Below are 22,832 nucleotides of genomic sequence, written 5' to 3'. Positions count from 1 at the left end.
CATAAAATCATCCGAGAGGACATAGTCCAAACGGGGTCCTCCAAAACCTCACCGATATAGATAATACATAAATATATCTCTCATGCATCAATCTCATGCATGCAGCAACTCAACAACTTCTCAATGCATCAAGTAATGATATACCACATGCTCATGGATTTTGAAAGTAATACTTGGGCTCACGTTGGCCACTTATGTATTTTTGAAATATGATATATGTGAGATGCAAAATACTCTACAACATGCTCCAAATCCATGTATATAATCCATAAAATTCTCAATGATACAATATCATACTCGGTTTGCAACATAACAAATTCTACATTATTCTAATCAACAAAATATGCTTCAAAACTCATTGATCAAACAACACATTCTAGTCATGCTTTCTTAATAATTCATATTCTCAATATGATCATGCTTCTCTACTTAATACAAAAGTAACATCAGTCACAAAGCAAAGCATTTCTCATACACAGTGAACTTCATAATATATACTGTGAAACAATTCTTCAATAAAACCATCATAACATACTCATTTTTTATCCAAATTCAACGAAATCAAAGCCAAAACGTGCGTCGAGACGGCCCCGAGATACCGAGCCACAAGGGCCGTGACACCTAGCCCAAAACGACACGTAGCTGAGCCACAAGGGCTCGACCACTGCACAAAATCCTCTCAGAATAATACTCAGGGACCTGGGGCAGGACTCCTCATGAGCCGCCCCATGTAGGCCGTAGCATGACCGGGCCTAGGAAACGGCCCTCTCCAAGGGCCGTGGCTTAGGCCCGGTTGGCCTCGGCTCTAGCCGGCGGCCCCCCTGATGGGCCGCGACTAGGGCCGTTACTCTCGTCTGGTGCACACACAGTGTGCACCAGATAGGTTATTTCATCTGCAAAACACATTTCAAGCATGTCCAAAACATCCAAAACATTATCAACACATCAAAGACAAATACTAGATCACTTCCAAGCTCAAACACAACAAAAATCCACCATTTCTACTCAAAATAATAGGCTTCACAGAGCCAAATATCAAAGAGGGGGTCCATGGGGTTATACACTTTATAGATTAAAAGTTTTTAGTAAAATCTTTCAATGGATACATAGTATTTCCCAAAATATACGATGTTAATAGCTAAAAAATTTTAGGGAAATAATAGAATAAGTTTCAAATATCTTTATAATCAAATATACACCTCATAAGTATATATTCTCAAAATTAAGTATAACATTTCCCAAAACATATATACTCAAATAATTCTTGAAATAGAGCTTTCTTTGAAAATCATAGCTTTTGGTAGTTTAGACCCTTCTCAAACATATTTATGATCTCAAACACAACAAAAACCCACCATTGCTACTCATTTCTACTCAAAATAATAGGCTTCACAGAGCCAAATATCAAAGAGGGGGTCCATGGGGTTATACAATTTATAGATTAAAAGTTTTTAGTAAAATCTTTCAAGGGATACATAGTATTTCCCAAAATATACGATGTTAATAGCTAAGAAATTTTAAGGAAATAATAGAATAAGTTTTAAATATCTTTATAATCAAATATACACCTCATAAGTATATATTCTCAAAATTAAGTATAACATTTCCCAAAACATATATACTCAAATAATTCTTGAAATAGAGCTTTCTTGACAAATCATAGCTTTTGGTAGTTTAAACTCTTCTCAAACATATTTATGATTTTCTATAAAAAAAAATACTTTTAAATATAAATAACCACTGCTGGAAATTATCATTTTTCTGACCACTTTTCCGACCACTCATAAAAAGGGTCGAAAAAAGTGAATTTTTTTCAATTTTCCGTCAAAGTATTGGACTGGACAGAAAAAGGTCGGATTTTCCGACCATCTTCTACTTGGTGGTCGGAATTTATGATAACAAAGAAGATGTCGAATTTTTTTTTTTTCAGTTATTCAATGCTTTTTTTTTTCTTTTAAGAAATTATTTATTGTACATATTACAAAAATTAGAGTTCGAGACTTAACACTCACTTCTCTCGCACAGTCGCCCGATTCATTTGCCCTAAGGTTCTCACGACGTCCTCTCTCTCTGCAATCATCTCGACACACTCTCTCTATCTCTCGCTTTTAATCCCCTCTTTTACAGACTTTAGTTACCCTCATCCTCTAGCAGAAATCGACATTACCGTCTCTAGATATCTCTCTCTATTACAGTCTGTTCGAATCTTACTTACAACTGTCAAAACCTCAATCATCTGGAAGATCCCTCAACAGAAGCTGATTTTTAAGTTCATAGGAAGGAAGGTATGTATTTTATATCTTGAATTTCAGTATTTTTCATCATATTTATGTGTAATCCCAGTGTTCTTGTTTCTGAAAACCTAATAGAAATTTTAGATCGTTTTAATTGAAGTTCAATTACTTTTTTTTTTTTTTAGTATTTTAAGTTTGATTAATAGTGCATGCAATTAATTCTTTGTCTGGCGCTTTTCTTCTCGTAGATCAGACCTAATCCCTAAATCGTTTTTTGAGAGTGTTTTCATTCTTATATCTAGCATGATATATTAACCTGTTGATTGAATTTCTGTGTTCTGGTAAACAAAATAGCCTAAATAGATAAGTTTTTTTGAGCTTTATTCTCCTATTCCTCTATTATCGCTACAATTCCTACTATAGCTGTTTTATAGTGTGTTTATATTTGTTTGAGCATAATAGAATGTATTTAAATAGGGTTGTAGTTGGCATTTGAATTTTAATGGCACAATATGTGTGTGCTTTATGAGTGTGTCAGTGGAACTGAAGAGTTCTTTCCTAAGTAATGATAGCTTGTGTCGTTAAACATTGCATCAGAGTCTGCTGCAAATGTATGTTCTATTAGTTTTAAGTTTTACAGACATTATATTACAGACATTATTGAGTTATATCTGCTAACATACTCCTTTTCATTAAAATTGTTCAAGTTTATGTTGATAACAGTTTGCTATTTAACAGCCTACCAAGTTTTGTAATTATTTCTTATCATATGTTAGAGTTGAATGCGTTAGTACATAACTTGATCCAATCCATTACTTATTAATTATTGACATATGCTTTAGTTGAATGCCTGATGTAACTTATTTATTTTAAAAGTTTTTCCAATACTGATAGATTTTCCTTGTCAAGGAACAGGTTAATTGAATCTCATAATTTACAGCAAGTTTAGATTCTCAAATCCAAAGTCTTGGTACAGTTTGTGATTTCAAAGCTTCTATTTAAAAAAAAATACATGAGTATTAGCATCATTTTTGCTTTATAATTTGTCTGACTGAAAGGACTTTGGATATAAATTTGCAGGCACCAACATTATTTGAAGGCCCATGGGGATGCCCTTCCATCTACAACAAGGGTATATTTAGTTTCAAAAAAATTAAGTTCATAATTTTAAAAATATGTTGTATTATTTGAACATGGGTTGGACTTAATGAAAATAGCAATTAAACATTTGCAGGTCTCCCAAAATTTGAAGGCTAATGAAAAAGTATAAGCTCCAATATGGCATTGCAGTCAACTAATCTCACTGGAATATAATGTATTACAAATTGTCAGTATGGTACCAACTCCAATATAGTTTCAGTAGCCACTTAGGGCACAACCACAAGCCGGCATATTGTTTCAATTACAACCAAGAATTGAAATGTTGATAGTATAGATCAAAAGCATCATTCAAAATATAGTTCCAGTAGACTTTAATTAATTACATGATTAATTCATTGAAATGTTGATAGTATAGATCAAAACTATTGTAATAAACTGTTTTTTTCTCCCATAGATGCCTGTTTTATTCTTCATGGCTTGCTTAGAGAAATATTGAGTATCTAATTACATATGCTTTGGGATTTCTAAGACCCTTTAAATGTAGCTTTACTGCTAAGAATCCATTGATTTTCACTTTCTCTTGGATCTTGCTGAAGAGTTCGTGAGCTGGAACTTACTAGGTCATTTGAGATTATGAACTAAAGGTCTGTGTTAATAACTTGTTGGTAAATTCAGAACAGGAGATTAATTTCTAATTTTCTATCAAATGCCAGTCTTGTAACTTAGTGATAGACAGGAGTATTGGTGTATTTGTTTATACTTTTAGATGAGCTTCAATTTCTGAGGTATAGGCTGTTGGATTGCAGAGTTTGGGAAATTATTCTAATAATTGAAATTAGTCCATCTGAAGTGGCAATAATGATTTTGTTACTTCTATTTATGATATCTACTTATAAGATGCTGGGAAGTGATTTTTTTTTTTTTTTTTTTTTTTTTGCAAAATGTAAATAGCTATGTTATTGAGTAGTAATGTCTCTAGGTTGCTTAGTTGTTACATATAAAATATAATGAATCTTTCAGACAACTTTAAGAATGTTGCAGATTGTGATAATAAATGATTTGTTGCCAGTTTATTGTGTGAGTTTGCTAATGATGGTTGCTGGTGGTTTAATTTTGTATTGCAGGCCCAACTATCCTCTTTTTTCAGGAAAATGCTGGAAGTATCCTTTTCTTGTTATTTTGGGTGATGTTTGTTCTTTTCAAATTTCTTATCATTACTTAGTTACACTTGGTTTAGCCTTAACTAGTCAACTTCAGATATTGCCCATCGTCTTGAAATGGTCCGCATATTGTTACAACGATTGAACTGCAATGTTTTTATGCTTTCATACCAAGGGTATGCAAATTATTGAATTTACCCCCTGTAGTTTGCCTTAGCAATAACTTTTTGATGCATACTAAGCTTGTTTTTTCTTGTAAATAGATATGGTGCCAGTGATGGATACCCTTCTCAACATGGAATAACAAAGGACACTCAGGTTTTGTATGCCCCCAGAACTTCGTCTCACCGTTTTTCATGCATATCATTCAGTTTGAGTTCTAATATATGCTGTTGTCTTCCATATAGGCAGCATTAGATCATCTGGTTCAGAGGACAGATATTGATACATCAAGAATAGTTTTGTTTGGAAGGTCACTAGGTGGAGCAGTTGGAGCCGTGCTTACTAAAAATAATCCTGATAAGGTATCAGTCCAATGAATTTGTTGACTTTATTTATATAAAAATATGCATGCTACCTGATTGTAGTTATTTATTTCTAAGTCTTGTATATTGCTTATTCCTTTACTATGAATCTGTGTCTTCTGGTAATTGGCTAAGCACCTGTAACCTTGGAGATCTAAGATCATTATTGAATCTGCTTTCACCTTCTTCTTCTTGTAGTGGTTTAAATGATATTCTGTTTCTTTGTTTTACAATATACTGATGCAAATCCACCTTTAATAACATGTGTTCCATGGTTTCTCCCCTACTTCAGATCATGCAGACGCTCATTTGAAGATCTCTGAACTTGGGTAAGGATCTCTACTTTGTGATAGGTTATTTGTTTCAGGAGGTAGTTGTTTCATTGCAAGTCTTTCTCTTAAATGTATTTATGATTTTTTATTTGATAAAACCAACACGACGAGCTATAGGCAAACTTTATGGATTTTATACTAATGTGAAACAATGAGCTTGGTGGCCAGATAAACTTCACTAAATATTTTGTATTATAAATTTTTGGTGCAATATTTGTATTGGCGTAAAATGTGAGGTTCAGTATGCTATAAGCATGAATGTCTATTAGACATTATTTTTGTTTTATATGTTTTTCTAATTTGGCAGCTGCTGCTGGATTGGCTGATGAAGCTGGTAGCAGGCCACATTTTTTTTTTATTTATTAAATTACTTTCCGACCACCAAATGGTCGGAATTTATTTTTTTAACTAACTAAATAACTTTCCGACCACCAAGTGGTCGGACATTCCGGCCACCTGGTAGTCGGAAACTACACGACATTACTTTCCAGCCTACGACCAATTTTTTCGACGACGTTAGTAGAGTGGATGGTATTTCCGATAACTTGATGTGGTGGTCGAAAATACCGAGGGGGATTTTTCCGAATCCCCAAAGTGATCGGAAAATTGGTCGGAACAAGGGTTTCCGACGGAATTTTGACATTTTCCGACCACTTTTTGGTGGTCGGAAAAACGCTGATTTCCAGCAGTGAACCCTTCACACCCAAATAATATAATATATACTCCAAGATAATTTCCTAAAGGTTGAAGTAGCTCAAGTGGATGAGACTTTAATTATTAATTAATCAAAAGATTATGAGTTCAAATCCCATCTTAAATAACTTTTCAAAGCATAACATCAATAATTAAAACTAAACAACGAAATTAGGCACTGGGATTCAATCCCAGGCCTTTAATACTCACTGGTTTTCCATTCGTTGCGCTGCTTCCCTTCTCCAAACAATACCAGTCAGATACTTCAAACCCACAAAAATCACACAGTATATTAACAATAAATAACTTACATTCCATCATTCTAAACACCCAAAATACATATATACACACACTTAAACAACTAAGTCACACACTTAGGGCAAAATAATATGTTTGGGCATCCATGGGTTATACCTTGAGAATCCTTGTTCTAGCCAACACCATTTCTAAGCTCATCTCCTTAGCTTCATCTTCTTCCACCATCTCTAACTCTCAAGCAACCACAACAACCCAAAAACACATCTAAGCTTAGAAAATCTCATCTTAGAAATAAGCTAACCAAAGGAAATGGGAGAAGATAACTTACCTAGTCTTGAAACTTAAGCTTGGGAAGAAGAAGAAGCTCCAAAAATGAAGATAAAGATGTTGGAGAAGGAGAGGGGATGACACGAGAGAGATGCGAGAATAGATGCTGATTTTGGTGGAATGAATAGTGAAGTAAGGGAATAACATTATTCTTTATAGTTAGGGTTTTGAGGACAAAAATGTAAAATAAAATTGTAGGGTTCACCTTGCATCATGAGCCAAGGGCTAGAAGGGTGGTTTTAAATAGTTTAGGGGTCAAAATGTATTTTCCAAAAAAGATTTCCAAACAAACACTTAGGTTCAGATTTTCTCCTGGTCTCACTCATATTGGTTTCTCAGTTTAAAACTTGGTACGCGAAGTACCCGAAAATTTAAGATTTTAGATTTAAAATAAATCCCGATGTTGAATTTACTTAAAAGTGGCTCAAAATAATTTATTCAGCACCGATTTCATCGCAAAAATTTTTACGGAGTGAAAAATGGCTATTTCGAAATTTCTTCAAATTAGATTTATGAAATTAAATTTTGGGTTGTTACAAATGCCACATTGAGCGAATTTTGGGAAAGGATCCAAATTCCCCCACTCAACCCCACAGCTTCCACTCTCAACCATTGATCAAAACCAAGTTTAAAACAAGTTTCATCTGCCCCAATAATACCTGAAGATTTTGGCTCAAGGACATAGAAACAGTTAGACTTTTGTTGCCTAATGATTGTCATGGCAGCCCTAATAAACCTCTTAGAGGTTGCTCCCTGGTAATACCAAGTTATGATTTTCATCGGAAAAACACAACAAGGGCAACAACACAAAAAACAAAGGAAAAACGCAAAACAAAGCCTAGGCAGCAACCCCCTCAGGGGTGCCACCATGGCTCGTATCCTCTGCACATTCATGCCATGGTTCCTCCTCCATTTGCTCTTTGTTTGAGTATGGGGGATCACCATGATGCTCAAGCATATCCTCTTCCATACTAGTGAGCATGGTAGGGGTTTCAAAGTTATTGGGGTATATAGTACTAACCGATGTTTTATCATTGCGGTTACCTCTTGCTACTGTGTGTGTATCACCAGCTGCAGCGTGGTTGATTCTATTCTGTCTGCGTGAGGAGCTAGCTCCTGCTGAGCTGTAATGTTGTTTTCTGTTATTTACGTGCATGGCACTTCCCTCCACGTGCATATCATTAGATAGTTGTTTCTCCGAGATTTGTACATTCAGTCTCCTATTTTTCCCTTTATTTTTGGGCGCTGATTTCTCCGTTACATGCACCATTTTTTTCCACAGATTTCTCCACTGTTATCACGGGGTTCCCTTCCTGATTGTCCTTACGAGTTTCCTCATTCAGCTCCCCAATTGGCTCGTTAATTTTGTCCACATTATCCTCACTTAGGACCGCAAACATGGATGGTAAGCCAATCCCTTGTTCCACTACTTCCTTTCCTTTATTCTTCCCATTATTCTTACCTTTCTCAGCACTTATGGAGCCGTTGGTGTGTTGTGCTGCATTAGTTTCCTATCCCTTGTTTGAATTATTCCTTCCATTATTCCCTTGATTTTTCCGGTATTGCCTTTTGGGTGCAAGCATCCATGCGCTATATCTCTCCACGATTTTCGGCCTAAATACCAAAGGAGTATCAGTTTCCTTATTCTGCTCCCGTCCAGTCTCTCCCGAAGCTCCGCCTGTGTCCTCCTCCGCCCGGCGTGTACTACATTTTTTTGCTGCGTGGCCATAGATGCCGCAGTGGAAACACACTTGGTAGATCCCCTCGTATTCTATCTTTCTGACCTTCAACTTTGCTGTGAACTTGGAGAGAAGTTGTTTTGTAATGTATACTTCCACACACATTCTTGCAAAGCGTCCTCTCGACCCTACACTCGTTGACTCGTCGATGTATTTTGGCTCGCCAATCCTTTTTCCCAGCTTCATTAGATAAATGTAGTCATAGTATTCCATTGGGAGGTCAGGAAATCTTACCCACACCAGGACATGTTCTGTTTTATTAGATCTAGGATCCAAGTTAGGCTTCCATTCCTGCACAATCAGGTAGTGATTCATCACCGTCCTGGTCCTCCGTATTTGGCGAACTCATAGTCGTCTATAGACCAAAAACAAACCACATGGTATATGTCATCTAACGCCACCACATCCATTTTTGCCTTCGGCCTCCAGATGGCGTTAAGGCGTGTTGCAAGGTACGTATAGCCAACTTTTCTCCCTAGTACCTTCACAATGAGGGATTGTCGCCATGGTTTTCTCATTCTAATCTTATCCTCCCTTGTTAACCTGATTTCGGGGCACTCAGGATCCTCATCCAAGTCCTCCTCATCATCATCTGACTCCAGTTCTTCCGTCGGATACTCTTTATCCTTCTCGCCAGTAAGAGTTCTTTGAAAGAGGCCGTCCATTGCGGTGGTACAACAGGATGTGGGTGGTTATTCTCAGTTCCGCTGTCAAGGGGAGAGGGGTGGCCTTGGTTCCCATCATTCCCGTTCGTATTCTCTTCACGCCGTCCATTGCCACCTCTCCCTCGAACGACGGCGGTGTCTCTCTGGTCGTCTTTGATTTCTTTGTGCTGCGCTCCGGCCAAGAGGTCTTGGTCCTCCGCCGTTCTTACCGCCGCCAGGGTGGCTCCTCTTTGGTTTCCCGGTGATGGTGCTATCGCTGAGAGCATTTCTCCTTATTCGTTTTAAACTTTTATTAATAAAAATTGATTTAATTAATAAATGATGTGTTAAATGAGACAAAGGTGGTGTTAATTTGATCATGCAAGATTTAGGATAAAAAGTTACCGTAATCTATCTATATCTATATATCTATATATATATATAAAAAAAAAAAAAGTAAAATCCTCCTAGCCAAATTTTTCCCCAAAACTTAGGGGCATTTATGTAATATCATTCATTTAATAATAATAAGGGAAAATGGCATATTTAGTCCCTAAGTTATTATCATAGTGATGACTCAGTCCCTGAGTTATGACCGTATCCATTTTTAGTCCCTCAGTTATGAGTTAAGTGGCGTTTTTGATCCCTGCCGTTAATGTTTTGTTGACAGTGTTAATTTAAGGGGTAAAAAAGTAAAATAATAATTAAATAACTTATTACCCATCTTTATTTATTAGAACCCATTCCCCATTTCCCCCCAAAATAAAACATACGGAGTATTTTCCAATTTGACAACATATAGTCAGCGCCCTTCCCCTTCCCCTTCCCCCAAATTTCGAAACCTAATTGCAATGTAAGAAAGAAGAATTCGAAGCTTAAGCAGGGGACGAAAGCGTACTTCGCAGGTTAGAAGGAGAACAAATCCTACACTACAATGACTTCTACAATTTTGTTGGGCACAAATCAACCACCCACTTGTAAGTGTTTTTGTGAAATCAGAGTTTAATAACTTTTGAGCTTTTGTGTTTTTTGATATGCGAATGTGCTGGGTCCATGTTTCAGTTTTTGTATTTATGTGAATGTGTGGTCCATGTGAGGAGGAATGACTATTATTTTACTACTAAAGTGGTTTTTGTCTGTAAAGCCATGTATGTATGTCTGCTAAAACTGTTTTTTTTTTTTTTATTGTTGTGTGAATGTGCTAGGGTCTATGTCTGAGTTAAATTAGCATACTTATTTGAACCCATCCACATAGCTCTTCTATACAATATAATTGCCATTAAAGATGGAGAAGTTAGCCTAATCTGTCAAACATAATAGATAGATTTCAAGATCTTTCCCAAATTCCGTCAATGTAGCATCCTTTCACTCTTTGTCTCATCTATGGTTAAGATGTCTAGTTGGCTATGTTATCTAGCAAAATTTATGAGTTAAAGAATCTTAGCAGTTGGTATGAATCTCAAGTGACAAGGATGTGTACCCAAATCCTAAAATAACTCTACTGAACATGCAAAATGTTTGATGCTATTTTCTACCTAGGGATAAATTACAGCTTTAATTTGTATGTATCACTATTAGAATTGATTAAAAATGCAGATGAACTAGTGAAAGGGAGTGAAACTGAGATATCAGCTTCTGTGGGGAAAGAGTGTTCAGAGTCTATGGATGATGGTAGTGATGATGAGCAAAATCTTGATGTTGGCAATTCATCCACACCTAATATTCTTACTGTTGGATTAAATCAAAATCTTGATGTTGGCAATTCATCCACACCTAATATTCTTACTGTTGGATTAAATCAAATTGATCTAGAAGGGGAGAAAGATTGGGTGGAATCAGAAGATGAGCTTAGAAGCATTGGTTCAAGCTCAGATATTGAAGGTGAAAATAATTTGTTGGTTTATAGGGAAGGAGATGAGAAAAAGCATGATTTTAACTACAAAGTTGGCATGATTTTCAGTAGCAATTCTCAATTTAAATGGGTTGTAGAAGTGCATGAAGCAGTGAACAAAAAATCAGTTAAGTTCACCAAGAATGACAAGAGGAGAGTGCAAGCAAAATGTAGAGTAAACCATTGCAATTGGGTCATTTTTGCTTCAAGGAGTAACCCAAGTTGTCCATTTACCATAAAGTCATTTGGTAAACATACTTGTGGAGCACAACAAAAGAACAAAACTATAACTTCAAGGTTTTTGTCTAAGTATTATAAGGAGGAATTTAAAGATAATGAAAATTGGGGTAGGAAGGAATTCCAAAGGAAAGTGAAAAGGACATTTAGATGTAATGTGTCTAAGTATCAATCTTATAGAGCAAGGAGAAATGCCAAGGAATCATTAATTGGAATGCAGGCAGAACAGTTTAACATGTTATGGGATTATTGTGAAGAGCTTAGAAGAAGCAATCCGGGTTCAACTGTTAAGATGAAGTTAGACACAACTGATAGGGAAGGTAGTAGGTGCAGATTCCTCAGATTATATGTCTGTTTTACAGCATGTAAACAAGGGTTTTTGGCTGGATGTAGGCAATTGATAGGAATTGATGGTTGTCATTTGAAGGGGTTCCAAAAAGGAGGACAACTTCTAGCTGCAGTAGGAGTAGATGCTAACAATTGCATGTTTCCAATAGCATTTGCAGTTGTAGAAGGTGAAACAAAAGAGACATGGACATGGTTTCTTCAATTCCTTGCATCTGATTTGGAAATTCATAGTAACCCTTATGGCTGGACATTCATATCTGACAAGCAAAAAGGATTGGTTAAAGCTGTTGAAGAGGTATTACCTAATGTTGCACATAGGAATTGTGTAAGACATCTTCACTAGAATTTCACCAAAGATGGATTTGGGGGTCAGGTATTTAAGAGAGTATTCTGGGCAGCTTGCAAAGCCACTACAGAACCAGAATTTAAGCAGCACATTGAGGCAATGCAAGTGTTAAATCCAAAGGAAGCTGAGTGGGTTAGTGAAAGGTCTCCACACCATTTCTGTCGAGCTTTCTTTGACACATCTACTAAGTCCGACATGTTGTTGAACAATTTGTGTGAGTCCTTCAATTCTTCAATCTTGAATGCTAGAGACAAACACATTATAACCATGGTGGAGTGTTTAAGAATATATCTTATGAAAAGAATGCAACGTAATAGGGATAAGATGAGGAACAATCCTATGAAGATTTGTCCAAAGATTGTAAAAAGCATTGAACAAAACAAGGAGAAAATAGGTGGCTACATTTCTTATAAGTCAAATGACGAATGGTGGCAGGTTGAGGATGATGATTTGAAGTTGTTTTGGGTGCACTTAACCACTTGTTCTTGTTCATGTAGAAGATGGGACTTGACAGGCATTCCTTGTGTACATGCAATTTCTGCAATTTCAGAAAATGGTCAAGATCCTATAGAGTATACAAATTGGTTTTATTCAGTGGAGGCTTATTTGAAGAGTTATGAACCAGCTATTCTGCCCATCTCATCTTCAGATCAATGGATAAAAACAGGAGCACCACCACCCTTGCCTCCCAAATATAAGCCCCAGCCTGGAAGACCTAAAAAGTTAAGAAGGAAAGATCCTATTGAGAAGGAACATGTGCCGACTAAACTTGGAAGGATAGGAGAAAAGAAAAAGTGTGGACTTTGTGGCCAACATGGACATAACAAGAGAAGATGCAAGGCATCCAAAGAGGTAATATAAGAATTCACTTTGTTTTTTTCAATATACTGCTAATATTTTTTTTCTAACAATTATTATGTATATTTGTTATAGAATACAACTATATCTACTGTTGAAGGGTTTAACCAGCAGCAACAACAAAAACAGGTACATTTTTAATACATAATAAGTTTCAAATTGTTTAAGTCGTACACTCGTACTAATTCATCAACTGTGAAAACAGCCTGTAGATATGGACTCCAGTGTGCATCCCTTGAATGTACAAAAAAATATGAATGTGGATTCCGGTGTGCAACAACCGGTAGAAATGGTTAGTTGAGATATGAATAGTACATTAAATACATTAAATATGTCATCTAATATGTCTACTTGATTAAATAGGCTATAAGGACATCTCAAGCTGCCCCACTTGATACTCGGAGCACAGAAAAAGCAAGTACATCAACTACAAAGAAAAGTAGGAAACAACTCCACCCCAAGCAAAAACTGAGAAAGAAGTAGGATGAATTTGTCAGGAATCTGTGATGATCCTCGTTTTGTGGTGTTTTGTGTATCAAACTGAATGGTTGACAGTGATGAACTTCTTTTTGTGGTCTTTTGTATATCAAACTAGGGTGTTGTCATTGCTTTTGTTTGAAATGTCAGTATAACGTGTCAAATATAGTCTAGTGTAGGTATAACATGTGCTGACCATGTTTTGTTGGAAAGGTAAGTTGAACATGTAAAAGATTGATCATTGTAGCTATAACTTGTGCTAAACATCTATTAATATAAATATTTTTGGTATAAATTGGAATTGTCCTACTTCATTTCGCAGTATACATATGTATTATATGTACTTCTTTATCTTTATTCATTTCTACTTTCAATTGAGAGTATATTTTAATTCAACTCGAAAGAAAATTTAATTTAAATCAAACATAACTTGGGGAAAAAGAATTTCAGATTTCAAAATTTAGGGAAGAAGAACACCTTAGATTGTAGAAGAAAGAAGAAATGAATGAGGTTGTATGAGGGTTTGGATATAAGAAATGATTATAATTTGAAATTCCAATTTTACCCTTCAATTATTAATTTACTTGTAAGTTTTCAGTTAAGTGTTGACAGAATTTTAACACCGGGGACTAAACACGCCACTTCGCAAATAACTGAGGGACTAAACTCGGATACGTTCATATCTTAGGGACCAAATCGGAACTTGGTTAAAACTTAGGGACTAAAGCTGCAATTTTCCCTAATAATAATAATAATAATAATAATAATAATAATAACAATAACAATAACAATAACAATAACAATAACAATAACAATAACAATAACAATAACAATAACAATAACAATAACAATAACAATAACAATAACAATAACAATAACAATAACAATAATAATAATAATAATAATAATAATAATAATAATAATAATAATGTCATTACCTTAATTACAAATTATTATACTTTCCTTTTGAATTAGTATTTTCCACCCATAAATACAAATTATACTTTCATTTGCACTCTATGATTTCTAAGTTTTATATGTATTGTTTTAGTTTTTAGCAGTTTGGAGCAAATTGCTAAGTTATTAAATAATATTTTTGGTGTTTTCATTAAATATAAAATGTTAAACATGCACATTTCTTAAAATTTTGTCAAATTTGCCAAATAATCAAATTACAACAACAACACGACAACAACAACAACAACAACAACAACAACAACAACAACAACAACAATAATAATAATAATAATAATAATAATAATAATAATAATAATAATAATCCAAACAAAACTATATATAAAATAAAATTAAAATTAACAAAAAAAAAAAAAAAAAAAAAAAAAGACAAAGGGGACTAGGGGAGCCACGGGCTCCCTTTGTAAATGATATGGGATTATTTTGATCCCACATTGAAAATGTTTGAAAAGATGAGCTCTTGAGCTCCTCTATATAAGAGGTACAAACATAATTGTTTGCCCATCAATGTTGCAAGTACTGAGAAGTCAAGGTTCTTATTTAAGAAATCTTAGCTTTGTCTTCTTATTTTAGTTTTTATTTATTTATTCATTATTTATTATTTATTATTAGTGACGGTTGGGAAAGATTAACCCAAAATGTATGTGTTGTTTTAGTTTTTAGCAGTTTAGAGCAAATTATTGAGTTATGATTAAAGAAATTGTTAAAATGGCGAATTTGTTAATCTCAACATTTTTGTTTTAATCGTCAATAATAATAATAATAATAATAATAATAATAATAATAATAATAATAATAATAATAATAATAATAATAATAATAATAATAATAATAATAATCCAAACAAAACGATATACAAAATAAAATTAAAATTAGAAAAAAATAACAAGAATGATGTGGGATCATTTTGATCTCACATTGAAAATGTTTGGAAAGGGGAGCTCTTGAAAATGTTTACAAACATAATTGCTTGCCCATCAATATAGGCAAGTACTGAGAAGTCCAAAGTTTTTTTTTTTTTTTTTTTTTTTTTTTTAGAAGTAAAGGAAAATTAAAAATGGAAAGGAAATATTTCAATAATAATATTTGACATCATCAAATAGTAAAGACATATTTTTAAAAATAGTAAATGTAAATTAAAAATGAAACAAAAATATTTCATTAATAATATTCTACATCATCAAATTAAAATGTAATGGAAATTACGTAAAAATATCACTACATCTATATTCTAATTGACTGGAAAAAAAAATTGACTGAAAATGAATCTAATATTACTAATTGACTGAAAATATAAAAGGAAATGAATATTAATAATTGACCGCAAATAAAAAATGATCCATAATTAACTAAAAAAAGAAGAAATGATCAGATCATTGCATTTTAATTAAAAATTGAATGAAAATTAAAAATTGGGGAAAATATTTCAATAATAATATTCTACATTATCAATAGTAAATGCATATTTTAAACAATATTAAAGGTAAATTAAAAATGGAACGGAAATATTTCAATAATAATATCTACATCATCAATTAAAACTGGAACAAAAATTTTGTAAAAATATCACTGCATTTGATATTCTAATTGACTAATTGACTGAAAATAAAAAAGAATAATTGGCTGAAAATCTGATATCACTAATTGACTGAAAAATATGAAAGGATAACTAATTGAGTAATATTCTACCATTATATATTTTAACCCAAGTAATTCGTCCTGATGGATTGAAGGTGTTAGCTCTAGACGAATATGAACAAGATTGTGTTGTCACTACCAATATCGTCTACAAAGAGGTTTCAATAATGTGTAAATATAACCGGTGATATTAAGTTTTTTTTTAAAAAAAAAAAAAATGAAACAATTGGTATATATCTAGACAAAAAAAATATATTTCATACAAATGAATAAGGATACCAATTCATTTCTATAACTGAGTTGGTAGAGAACGAGCACATTTGCCTAATTTATGAAAATACTAAATAATGATAAATAACTTCAAAGTTATAGCCCCGTATGTGTACATCTAGACATTAGCCATTAATTTGAGCAATTATTTGCACAAATTCAAGCAATGATAACATCAAAATATATAAATGATCCAAACAATATCTTTAATTGCACTATATAATATTTGATGTTCTAATTTAAATAATTATATATCGATTCATATATTCTTAATATATTACAACAAATTCATTCTGTGCATCGCACGGGTGCAAATACTAGTTATCCTTAAACCGTGTAGCTTTTGAAAAGCATCTTACTATTTATAAATTGATCAATTTTATTATAAATGAGCAAGATGAAATTGCATAAGACAAAATCTAAATAGTGTCACAAATGTATATCATTACAAATCATTTTCAATTATTCATAAAAATAGTTATTGTGTAAAAGTAGATGGACATATAATTATAAAAACAAAGAGATTTATTTATTTGTCATAATCCATATATCTACTTCGTATATATTTGGAATAACATGTTATAAGTATTTTGTCACTCATTTGTACTTTAAATAATACAAAATGTTACTGAGTTTACTGTATATGTTTATTTTGATAATTATGTTATATAATTCATGACCATATTATATATTTAATTATTATTATATACATAATAATAATTATATATTTAATTATTATTATTATAGAATATATAGAATTTGTCTATTTACAGAAATGTTATTCCCTTATGTGATAGTAGCAATTGAATACGTGGTATCCAATTTTTTCAAACATTTTTTTTATGGTAGTGAATGAATGGCATGCTGTGAGCACGTGTCCACCTTGCAAGGTGGTCACGGTTTCATATTCATAATTTCTATATTGTAGATTCATAATTTTTATATTGTAGATCTATAATTTTTATACTGTAGATTCATAAAATTTATACTTTAAATTCCAATTGTTGAACTTTGTTTTCACAAATCAGAGAACTATATGTTCATAATTTGATAACTATACAGTTTAGAAATTATGAATTTACAGTCTAGCAAAAACTATAAATCTATAGTACAGATATTATGAATCTGCAATATAGAAATTATGAATCTACTGTATTTAAACTATGAATCTACAGTTTAAAAATTATGAATCTAAAGTATAAATTTTATGAATCTACAGTATAGAAATTATGGATCTACAATATAGAAATTATGGATATGGAAGGTGGGCACGTGCTCACAGCATGAGAATGAATGCGTGGTACCCAGCCATGTTTTCCAAACTTTTTTTTTCAATAACTCCAACTACTTCAATATACAATTAGCTTGTTATCAAACATTGATTTCTTTTGTTTTGTTTTTTTTTTTTTGTTTTTTTTTTTTGTTTTTAGAAAAAAAAATATTTAAGTGCATGCTTTTCATTTGGAAAATAAAAAATGTGAGAATTAAAATTAGAAAAAGTTAGAAACTTTGTGACACTAACCGGAGAAATTATATCTTTTTTTAATATATAAATGAAAAATTATAGAATACATATTATGTGTCTATTTATAGATATGTTATTCACTTACGTGATGGTAGAAATTAAATATGTGGTACCCCTATTTTTCCAAACATTTTTTTTGTGTGTGGTAGCAATGCATAAGTGATACCCATATTTTACAAACATTGTTTTTTTTTTTTTTTTTTTTCAATAACTCTAACTACTTCAAATTGATTGTTGATTGATGTAAACTCTAGCTTGAAAGAGAGTGAAAAGCCATCACTGCAATCAACTACGATTCGTCAAGATTTTGTGTATTCAACTTGCTTCTTGTCCTGTAGTGTATCGCATGGCTACAAGGCATGAAACTTACTTGCTACCTCCCAAAGAATCATACAATTTTTTTAAAGAGGTAGTCAACCGTGTGAAGCATGATTATTATATTTAAAAGTTACAAAATCAATTCTTATCAATATTATTTTTTGGTCTGGAGTTCCCATTAGCTAGACAAAACCCCCTCATGGCTGGCTTAAGATGAACGTGGATGCAGCAATTAGCAAGGAGCTTAAAACTACCAGTATTGGATGTATTATACGCAATGACGAAGGAAACTTTATTGCAGCAAAGGAGAATGTCTGGCACGATCTTTACCACCCTAAGGAAGCTGAAGCTATCAGTGTTCGGGAGGCACTAAAATGGTTAAAGGAAATGAAGCTTGAATGTGTGCAGATTGAAACTAACGCATTACTTGTGATCCAGGGACTAAAAGGTCGTGATCTTGATTCATCCTTCGATTTAGTCCTTGAGGACATTAGAAAACAAGCTAATGAGTTCCAATGTATTAGCTTTTTATTTGTTAAGCTAGCGATCTGCGAACTCGGCCGCCCATCTACTTGCTAGGGATGTCGTTTTCGTTGTTGATTGCATTGTTTGGGCTACTGCGCCCCCTTCTTTTCTTTATGACGTTATCTCTTCGGAGGCTTCTATCTAATCTACGTATTTCTTTTCAAAAAAAGAAATCAATATTTTTGTGGTCAAGTTCGTTACACATAGTTTTCTTAGTACAATTTATCTCTCTGATATCTTGTGTGGGTTACGAGTATTGGGTAATTTTCAAAAATAACAAGCGCAAACGAAATTCGAGTCATGTATCACATACACTTTCTTTAAAACCTTATTTACTACCTCCCAAAGATGATAAGAGCATTGTAACCTAGGTTTCCAATATAAAATGACTTTACGATAAATTAGTTGAGCACTCAAACAAATTTATTAGGGCAAACAAGAACAAGGACAAGAACACAGAATTTGAGAAGATGAACAAAAGTTTTCTAGAAAGAGACAACAAATTTAATAAGGTTGTGAAACCATATGTTCAACCACGGTATTTATAGGCCAGGAGAAGTGGTCAAATTAGCATTAACATGAAAATAAAAATAAAAAAACAGTTTGTAACTTCCCCATAATAGATAATTTAATCTGCCAAAAAAAAAAAAAAAAACCCAGTTTGGAATTTCTTGTTAACACCATGGTTACGGTAGGCGGTAGGCGGTAGGCAGTATGCGGGCGTCCGGACATCGCCTAGCGCCTAGGCTGAATCTAGGTTGCGCTAGGCGAGCGTAAAAGAAAACAGTGGCAGACTTGCAATTTGATAATTTTAATGAGGCTGTTTCCAACATTCAATCAAATAACACATCTAAATAAATGAAATAATGATAATTCATAAGTCATAACATCAAAACAATATTAAAAATTAAAAACACTCTCATATGAAATACTCAAATATTTCAATCATCCAAAGATTTAAAGTATCAACTGCGGGTGTATATATGTCATATTATATATATATATATATATATATATATATATATATATATATATATATATATATATATATATATATGTGTGTGTGTGTGTGTGTGTGTGTGTGTGTGTGTGTGTGTGTGCGCGTGTGTGTGTGTGCGCGCGCTACATATAATAACAAATTAGTAAGGTCGAGCCGATCGAGTTAACTCGACCGAAATTGACGAGTTAACTCGGCTAAGTGATGATGTTAACGGTTATTTTATGTATCAATCCTTACATCTCCTACAACTGGTGGAGTAACAGCCAGTTTTGGTATGTTACGGGATGTTATCATTGTCGAACCCAATGCTTACGTTGCATTTGCGGGTAAAAGAGTCATTGAACAAACATTGAATCAAACAGTACCTGAAGGTTCACAAGTGGCTGAATATTTATTCGAGAAGGGTTTATTTGACTTAATTGTACCACGTCATCTTTTAAAAAGCGTTCTGAATGAGTTATTTGAGTTCCACGCCCTTTTTCCTTTGAATCAAAATTCAAATCAAGTAGAGCGTTAAGTTCAATTATTTGCCTAGGCGGCCAAGTCGGCCGAGTTAGGCGCTAGGAGGATGCCTAGGTGGGCGCCTAGGGGGGGAAATCGCTATGGTCAAGGGGCACCTAGCGCCTAGACGGGGTCTAGGCGGGCGCTTGGACCGATTTTTGCAACAGTGATTAACACTATGAATTTTAGCATTTTGGAGCAATAAGCTGTTACAAAAAGTTAATTAATCAAACACTCATATTGATTGTTTAACAAAATCAAACAACTAATAGTGGTCAAATAACCTAAAATTGACTGATAAGCTAATTATGTTAGCAAATATGACAAAAAAATATATAGATAAACGTGCTCATCTAATCCATATTGACAGCTACAAAAATGTTGAGGTAGCAACGCAATAAGAAAATTTCTAAATTTTCGTTCATTTTTTTGAAACAATTAAAAAAAAAATACATGAAAATTTATAATTTTGTCAACTTGTTAGACCACCTTTAAGGTGGTAAAAAAATTTGTTAGAATTTTTTACCACTAAACAAAAGTGGTTAGAATAATTGAAAATCCTTTAAAATTTTTAATTTTGACCATTTTTTCATGTCTCGGAAAATGTTGACCTCAACTCAAAACTTGAAAGTTTTTGTTTTTCTTCTTTCAAAAGGAAGAACTTCAACCCCGACCCGACAGAGCATTTGAGAGAATGTAAATCATGATAACTCAACTGAACATGAACCACAGAGGCTAGATATGTGCTCATTGCGCACTAGGAACCCCCCTCACTTTGAGAGGTTAGACATGTGCTCATTGCGCACAAGGAACCCTGGTCATTCTTTCAAAGTTTCACCTCTGTGACCAGTTGAGCTGCCCATACGGGTATTTTTGCTTTTCTTAAAGAATAGAAGATAAATAAATAAATAAAAATGAATTGAAAGAGGAAGATGAAAAAGGAGCAGGGGAGGAAGAGGGAGACCACGGGATGTTGTGGGTCTTGCCCGACTCTAGGTTTTTGCATTTTGACAAAATAGTTTTGTCATGGTTGGCTATTTTTTTTGTTTTTTTTTTTTTGTTTTTGGTAATCATGATTACATTTTAGAGTTACCATTTTTGTCATAGTCAATTCATTTTTAGTCTTTTTCTTTTTAAACATCCTCTTTGATTTTAATATTATTGTGACATGACCATTTTTTGTTCTCTATTAAATATACGAGTAGTCAAGCACCTTGTATTAAGATGATATGTAGTGACCTCTCTCATGTGGGAGGTAATGAGATCGAGCCTCAGTGGAGGTGTTGACTTTGTGTGCTTCATTACGTTGAAAAAATATGTTTGAGCAGATACTACAATGTAATAAAGTCAGTAGCATTAAAAAAATGAATATTTTGGTCTATTAAGTTCTAAGTGTTATGTTCTCTTCATTTTTTGTCTTAGATTTATATGTGACATTCCACTTTTAGTTAGTTTTTTTTTTCTTTTTTTTTTTTTCAAAACATCTCTATTGATTATAGCATTATTGTGGCATGACTGTTTTTTTTTTCTTATCCTTCATCAACAAATATATTTTATTGACATTAAAAATAATGTTATTAACCACTCAAAATCCTCCTTAGTTTTTTTCTTCTTCATAATAAAATTGTTATCAATACACAAGTCTACTGCAAAATTCAAAAAAGTGCAATTGACTCATAATTTGAAAACTGAAGAATTATAGAGTAGAAAACAAAAAATATGTTTACTCAAAGTTTTTCATTTTGAAAACCTAAAACATTTTTCAATAGTTTTCAAGAAAACTGGAGAACTTTTAAAAACTGTTTTCTAAATGAAAAACTGAATCATCTTTCATCACTATAACCACATTTTTACCATTATCTACTTACATATTTATTCATTATTAGGTTTACATTCAGTATCATATTCTTTTCCTAATCACCATATTATATCATTTCTACTCGCATTTACTTATCAAAATTAAAACTTAAATTTATGCCAAGTTTAAGATTTTGATTATTTAACTCAATAGTTTATTGGTTCGAATATTTTTAGTTATGTTATATCGTAATATAAGTAAGGTTTGGATATTGGATATTGAAATTATATATTAGGTATCAAAGTAAAAATTATATGTATACAAGTCATTCAAATGAATATATTCAAAAATATTTTAAATATTAGCTTAAAAAATATGAATATTATCTACACTAAATTTAGGTGAACCTAATAGGTTATTGGTTCGTATATGTTTTTAGTTATGTTATATATGTTCAAATATCAAATGTAAAAATCTTACATATATGAATATTTGTTCAATTTAAACCAAACATATCAAAAAAAATTTTAAATATATGGTTTTAAAATCATTCGAAATTAAATTTGTATTAATTTTAATAACGTTAGTTAAAAAGAATTAAATTTTAAAAAAAAATGTGTGTTAGTAAACAAGTTTTCTAAACAAAAACAAAGAATAGAAAGTAAAGAATGAAAACTGTAAAATTTCAAAACAGAAAATAGTTTTCTGAAGTAAACCAACGATAAAATTTTTGAAAATGCAACCCTTTAATTTATTAGATTGTATGAAGTTTTTATGTATTGTTTAAGAAGATATAATCATAAAAGTTTTGCATATCCTTTCTGAGGAAAATTAAGGTGTAGATAATTTTAATTTATGAAAAAGTTTGTAGTTACTATTCGAAGGTGAGTTTTGAGTATATGAAGTTAGTCTTGTGATTTTAGCCGATAAAAAAACACAGAAAAATTAAATAAATTAATTGCTTAAGTTGTTTATAATTGACTTGCTCAGACTGAAAAATCAATAGAGAGTTAGAATTTGAAATTTTGAGATTATTAAACCATACATGAAGTGTAGATAAGTTGGGATAAGACAATAAAGTAGGCAAAAGTTTCACACGTCCACTTGACAATA

The 22,832-nt window shown here is 32.7% G+C and overlaps 3 protein-coding genes across 4 annotated transcripts; 2 read left to right on the top strand and 1 right to left on the bottom strand.

Annotated features, from left to right (window-relative positions):
- Positions 1-4,364: 4,364 nt before the first annotated feature.
- On the top strand, positions 4,365-5,281 carry LOC109193979 (protein ABHD13-like). 2 transcript variants are annotated; one of them, XM_019344817.1, is made up of 4 exons: positions 4,365-4,495; positions 4,593-4,671; positions 4,759-4,813; positions 4,903-5,280. In XM_019344817.1, exons 2-4 carry the CDS (start codon positions 4,613-4,615, stop codon positions 5,032-5,034), a joined length of 246 nt encoding a protein of 81 aa, XP_019200362.1. In that variant the 5' UTR covers positions 4,365-4,495; positions 4,593-4,612; the 3' UTR covers positions 5,035-5,280. The 2 variants fall into 2 exon arrangements, with proteins under 2 accessions (XP_019200362.1, XP_019200363.1); XM_019344818.1 differs by having other exon boundaries at positions 4,365-4,671; positions 4,903-5,281.
- Positions 5,282-8,140: 2,859 nt separating this feature from the next.
- LOC109193918 lies at positions 8,141-9,033 on the bottom strand. Its single transcript, XM_019344745.1, has 2 exons — positions 8,743-9,033; positions 8,141-8,659 (listed from the first exon to the last, which is right to left on the bottom strand). Exons 1-2 carry the CDS (start codon positions 9,031-9,033, stop codon positions 8,141-8,143), a joined length of 810 nt encoding a protein of 269 aa, XP_019200290.1.
- Positions 9,034-10,961: 1,928 nt separating this feature from the next.
- On the top strand, positions 10,962-13,175 carry LOC109193917. Its single transcript, XM_019344744.1, has 4 exons — positions 10,962-11,783; positions 11,862-12,686; positions 12,768-12,821; positions 13,056-13,175. The coding sequence occupies exons 1-4, from the start codon at positions 10,962-10,964 to the stop codon at positions 13,173-13,175; spliced, it is 1,821 nt and encodes a 606-aa protein (XP_019200289.1).
- Positions 13,176-22,832: the final 9,657 nt, after the last annotated feature.

Source organism: Ipomoea nil, unplaced genomic scaffold, assembly GCF_001879475.1.
Source record: "Ipomoea nil cultivar Tokyo-kokei standard unplaced genomic scaffold, Asagao_1.1 scaffold1932, whole genome shotgun sequence".
In the NCBI taxonomy this organism is placed as follows: Eukaryota; Viridiplantae; Streptophyta; class Magnoliopsida; order Solanales; family Convolvulaceae; genus Ipomoea; species Ipomoea nil.
Note: the sequence above shows the minus strand (reverse complement) of the source record. Positions and strands in the feature narration are given on the sequence as shown.

Excerpts from the sequence above, each read along its gene's own strand:
- LOC109193917 (XM_019344744.1), top strand. The coding sequence starts at position 10,962 with ATGATTTTCAGTAGCAATTCTCAATTTAAATGGGTTGTAGAAGTGCAT. Across the intron at positions 11,784-11,861 it reads TGGTTAAAGCTGTTGAAGAG|GTATTTAAGAGAGTATTCTG; the intron begins GTATTACCTAAT and ends TTTGGGGGTCAG. Across the intron at positions 12,822-13,055 it reads AGCAGCAACAACAAAAACAG|GCTATAAGGACATCTCAAGC; the intron begins GTACATTTTTAA and ends TTGATTAAATAG.
- LOC109193918 (XM_019344745.1), bottom strand. The coding sequence starts at position 9,033 with ATGGACGGCCTCTTTCAAAGAACTCTTACTGGCGAGAAGGATAAAGAG. Across the intron at positions 8,660-8,742 it reads TAGATGACATATACCATGTG|GAATGGAAGCCTAACTTGGA; the intron begins GTTTGTTTTTGG and ends CTGATTGTGCAG.
- LOC109193979 (XM_019344818.1), top strand. The coding sequence starts at position 4,613 with ATGGTCCGCATATTGTTACAACGATTGAACTGCAATGTTTTTATGCTT. Across the intron at positions 4,672-4,758 it reads TTTATGCTTTCATACCAAGG|ATATGGTGCCAGTGATGGAT; the intron begins GTATGCAAATTA and ends TCTTGTAAATAG. Across the intron at positions 4,814-4,902 it reads GAATAACAAAGGACACTCAG|GCAGCATTAGATCATCTGGT; the intron begins GTTTTGTATGCC and ends TCTTCCATATAG.